The sequence below is a fragment of the Poecilia latipinna genome, unplaced genomic scaffold (genome assembly GCF_001443285.1).
Source record: "Poecilia latipinna isolate Pla-1442-1.1 unplaced genomic scaffold, P_latipinna-1.0 Scaffold1976, whole genome shotgun sequence".
NCBI lineage: Eukaryota > Metazoa > Chordata > Actinopteri > Cyprinodontiformes > Poeciliidae > Poecilia > Poecilia latipinna.
In genome coordinates, this window is record NW_015114592.1 from 23534 (window position 1) to 28887 (window position 5354).

The following is a 5354-nucleotide window of genomic DNA, read 5'->3' on the forward strand; positions in this document are numbered from 1 at the left end:
AACTGGTCCCAGTCTGTGTGAACTGGTCCCAGTGTTTATATAATTGCTCTGGTCTCGTTTCGTCTGTGAGGTAGACGGTCTTTGCGATGTTCTGACGGTCTGGAGGATAACTCTGTTCACTCATGAATTATTCATGAATCTCCTCCATGTTTGTAAACATTGGAGTTGTTTTGGTTTTGCTCCAATGTTTACAAACATTACTTATGTAATCCACCTTCGTGAGCATCATAACCGTCTCCGCTCTGCAGGAAGACACTCAGCTTGTGTTGTGTTATATTTTAGCTGCTACTGGTGAGAAAATCCTGCGACAGACTGGCGACCTGTCCAGGATGTACCCCGCCTCTCGCCCGGAACGTTAGCTGGAGATAGGCACCAGCACCCCTCCCGACCCCACTGAGGGACAAGGGTGTTCAGAAAATGGATGGATGGATGGATGGATGGATGGATGGATGGATGGAGAGAAAATCTGATTTTAGCTTTAATTTAGGAGTTTCTTTAAGGAGATAAAAGAACAAATATTGAAAAACAAATAAAGAATATGAAGAGAAGAAAGTTTTTGATTTGGTTTTATATTGTTTATTGGGTTTATGTGACGTTTATTTCAATAAAAGACACTGGAGGCGTCGACTTGTTAGCACAAATATAGAAATTTATTTCAAAAAGGAAAATACATAACCAACATGGCGCGCGTCAGCAACACGCCTTCAAGTGAGACTCAAAACGCTGCGGCGTGGACCTTCTGATCAGACTGAGAAAAGAAACATGTCCGCTGCATCCACACATTCTGTACACGCGTGATCAACAATTGCACTTTGTAAAAACAGCTAAAGGAAACGACACATTCAGACTTTACAGCACTTCTCTCTGCACATACCAGAACCTCACACATTTCCAAACTTCCTCACTTTCATTGTCAGCCAATCACATTCCAGTCTTTTCTTGTGACATCATCATAGCAGCTCAGTTTCTCAAAATTACATCACTCAAGCTCATTTACCAGACATGTGCAATCTACATGGAGGGAAAGGAAGGGCTGCATGACTCCTGTTTGTACAACCGAGGCGATTCTGAATCATGTGTGAACTCTCTAGGTCTGACAGAAGGTGCAGGAGGTTTAGTGTTCTTTGCTTCATTAGAAATGAATCAGCTGTGTTTTCTGTGGCCATGCACTCCCCAAGCTTTCCCTTCAATATGAAGGATTAATGCCAGTAATTAATTTCCCTCAGCTTACAGCCGTTGTCACATTGAGAGGGACATCTCAATCAGTGCATGTTCAGCTAATGCATCCGGCCCCCAAAAAGGGGCCAGCCGTCCTCATGTGCACTAAGCGTCTTTGTTTTAGTGGGCAGGCACAAAGAGAAGGCACATTTCAACATATTTTACAGAGCAGAGCTGTGTTTCAGGTGACTCTCTGCCCTCCTGCTCCTCCAGTTTAATCATTCACCGGCCCAGTGAGCGGTTCCAGCTGAAAGCAGGTCAGTTGAGCGGGTTGAACTCGGGGTTTTGTCTGGTTTGTGTACCTTCAGGTTCAGTTTGCTTTGAGTCGATCGACTCAGACCCGGAGCTGGCTCGGCTCTCACCAGTAAGGCACGGTGTTGTCGATGTGGCCCCAGCTCTGCCAGCCCGGGAACAGTCCGCTGGACATGCGTGGGCTGCCGAACTGATCGAACTCCAGCTCCGGGACCTTCGCGCCGCCGGCCTTGTGCTCCGGCGGTTTCTGCTGCGCCGCAGAGTCTTTGCTCAGGTTCTCTCCGCTCCAGCCGACGTGCTTCAGAGGGTAGTTCTTGCCTTCGTTATTGTCCCAGTAGGTCAGGCCCTGGACCTTGAAGCAGATGCAGAACTCGATTCGGTTCTGGGGCGGGGTGTAGGCCGGGAGCTCCAGCTCGAAGGCGAAGGTGTCGGTGTCCTGGCAGCCGTAGACGTTGTTCAGGAAGCTGCAGTCGACGTCGCTGAAGGTCACCCATGAGTCGTAGGTGACCCGTACCTGCACCGACTTTTCGTAGCCCACGTTCCGGACCTTGATGGTGCCGGTCAGCGAGCGCTCCTGCAGCGAGCAGTTCTCCAGGGAGACGCAGTTCCGGATCAGCCGGTTCCGGAAGTCCAGGTAGTCGGCGGAGGGCTGCTTGAAGTCGAGCACCAGGTTGCGCACCGAGCTGATCTTTAGGTCCATGGTGGCGTTCTCCAGGTCGCTCATCTCGAACTGCAGCTCCTCCGCGATCCCGTCCACCGCCTTGTTCTGGTACGGCTCGTCGTCGAACTTGGAGAAGACGTGGATGGCGGTGAGCGACAGACCCTTGGTGTCGGCGAACACCACGCTCTTCTTCATGGGCTTCTTCTTGGCCCAGGCCACATGGGCGCCATCGTCGGCCGCCCGGCGCTGGCTGCTGAGGCAGGGCCGCAGCGGCTTGTAGAGCTGCTGGCTGCGGCTGCGGGCGCTGGGCTGGTTGGCCCGGTTCTTGACCCGCTGCAGGTCGCCATAGGAGCTGATGAAGCTCCGCAGAGGAGGCGGAGAGTGGCTGATGTAGAACCTCATCGCCACGTCTGTCATCACTGGGCCAGGCATCGCGGAAGGACTGAAGGACGTGAGCACACTGAGGGAGAGAGGAGGACACAGAAAGTTCCAGAAGGATCAGAGCCTGGAAGGCTGAAAACCAATTAAACTTCACTTCTTTTATTATTAAACCGTTTAAAATCAACACACTGCAGAAACACACAAGTTCAGTTTAGTTTCAGGTGAAAATATCTGAAATAAATCCAAACTAACTTACAAGTAGCTACTTAGCAAGATAAGTTCTTAACACTAATGAAAAAGTTGCACTGGAGGAAACATTTTATTTGTCATTTATTTGTGACTCAGTGAATATGTCTTGTTTATTTTTATTTTTCTCTTATTTTGTTTGTTTTTTACCTTTTTTTTTTACTATGGACCTTTTTGTGTCTCGAATAAAGATTGATTGATTGATTGATTTTATTATAAATGAAATAATCTACCAGGGGAAATTGTACTTTTATTATGAATATTAAGGAATTTTTGACTATTTTTGGAGAAGTGGTCCGACTCAGTTGCACATCCTGATTGGTTTTATTTGCAATAACTCCACAGTATTTTCCAGTTTGGGATAGTAAATTATTTTCATTATTATTATGTTTTATCACTTTAAAACCTTCTTTTAGCTTTTAAACCTGATGTTGCTGCTTCATCTGAATTTCCCCTTTGCAGGACAATAAAAACTTTTCCTTTATATTCTAAAACAAACGGTTTACATCCGGCTGCAAACTTACATGTAACTTAGTTTCCCCTTATTTCCAGTATATTAACATATTTGCACTAAAATATGTTTTTGCTGCGCTGACGCAAAGATTCGACACATTTAGATGAAATTCTTCCTACATAAACTTTGACCTTTTCATCTAAATGAGCTCTGTAGTTCCAGTCCTGATGCTTCTTACCTTGCAGCACTCATGGAAACAGAATCGGACCGTCGGAGGAGAAAAAGGCAGAAGGTTTTCGGTCCAGTCGCTGTGGGTCTACAGGCTCATGCTGCGGTCACTCTCCCTTCGCTTCGCTCCCTCAATGCCGGGCTTTGCTCAGCACTCTGCGATTTCAACTGCCTGCAACGCAATATTTGCATACGCAGTCATCTGGGCTGCGCAGGCAGCCAATGGGGAAGCCAGAGGCCAGTCCGCAGCGGCCAATCAGCTGGCAGCAGGCCTGGCTGCGGGCCAGCTGATTGGGCAGTGACGCCTCATGGCTGACATTCCTCGGCTCGTTGCCTCAGCGGCGGTAAGAGAAGCATGACGGACCCCTGCTGGCCGCGATGATGAAGAAAACTCAACTTTTCCACAACATCTCATCCAGTAAACACAGATTAAAACCCAAAGTGAGTAGAACTACTTCAGCATATTTTTACTCAAGTCAAAATAAAAAGTTTTTGGTAAAAAGGTTACAAAACATAAATTAATTATTGAAAAATTAGATCATCAGACGGACCAAAATATAAAGTTATGTGGAACTTTTGCTATTTTAAAGACCAGAATGATAATAATTCATTGGAAAAACACAAAATCTTTCCCAGTATTTTTGTTCTAGTTTCTAGAGTAAATATATTAATAAACTCAAAATAAGACTAAACTAATTTATAACTTTTCAGAAAGAAATATTTCACATATGTTATTGAAATAATTTGCCAGTCTAACTTTTTCATAAATATTTAAGAATTATTGACTAAAAATAATCTTCTACATGTAGCTGAAAAGTTACTTTGAAGTTAGTTTTTTTTTTTTCATTATTTCAAGTGTATTAAGTTTTTTACATGAGAAACTAGAATAAAATACTTGGTGAGATTTAGTGTTTTTGTAGTGTTTATTCAAATTACATAACTACAAAATAAAATCAGGAAAGGAAACATTTTTTCCTCATCAGTTTCTTTCTAAAACTTCAGAAACTTTAACTGAAGCTGCAGGTGTGAGTTTGTTTCTGGTTAAAACATGTTTGTTCTTCCTTCAGTGAGAAGAGACAGAAGTTTGACTCAAATAAGAGAAGCAAAAAGTAAAAATGCTCCTAAAATGTCATCTTTTTCAAAACTTTACTCAGGTAAATGTAATTAGAAGCAACTCTCCCAGAACATTTCCTCGGATGAAGGAGAAACTCTTTGCTTCTCTTGGCTGATGGAGCGTTTAGCTCCTGATGGATGATGGTCTCTGATGAGCCGTGAAGCTTTCAGCTCTTTGTCTTATGAATTTTATTACAAGATGCTTCATCTGAGGTGGAAATAAACCCGAGTCAGGATGAGTCTCACTGTAACCTTTACTAAGGGAGTTTTCTGACCTTATTGATTTCCAGCTGAGTTAAACATTACTGAAGCAGGTGGATAATTTAAACATGAAGAGGAATTGGGTGAACTTCCTTTAGCTTTCCGTAGTTTTCAGGGAGCCGTTGTGTTTCTCACGTGTGCAGAGGGTCGATGTGACCTGCTGCTTCATCATCTGACACAGAGGATGAAGGTTTAAGACGTGGACAGCGATCAGACTTTATTTATAGAGCTTGTTTTGTACAGCTGAATGCAACAGCTCTTATTTTACTGAGGTTAAAACAGGACGGCAGACATGAAGCCACCAGAGACGTTCAAAACATGAGTCAGACACACAATGAATAATGTTAAGGTTCATAATAAGAAAATATACACTATGATTATATCAATGTAGCAGAAAAAAAAATCACATTTTATCAAAAGTTTAAAGGATCATTGAAAATGTGCCTAAACAATAACAGACAGAAATGTATGTATAAAAAGAATAAACATGACATTTTTCACTTTCTACCTTTTTTACTGTTGGTCACTGCAGGTCCAGCA

General features: G+C 43.6%; 1 protein-coding gene across 1 annotated transcript; it reads right to left on the reverse strand.

The window, feature by feature from the left end:
* Positions 1-628: 628 nt before the first annotated feature.
* Positions 629-3607, reverse strand: LOC106935541 (protein phosphatase 1 regulatory subunit 3C-B). The gene is made up of 2 exons (XM_015016046.1): positions 3451-3607; positions 629-2591 (listed from the first exon to the last, which is right to left on the reverse strand). Exons 1-2 carry the CDS (start codon positions 3462-3464, stop codon positions 1577-1579), a joined length of 1029 nt encoding a protein of 342 aa, XP_014871532.1. The 5' UTR covers positions 3465-3607; the 3' UTR covers positions 629-1576.
* Between the last annotated feature and the right edge of the window lie 1747 nt (positions 3608-5354).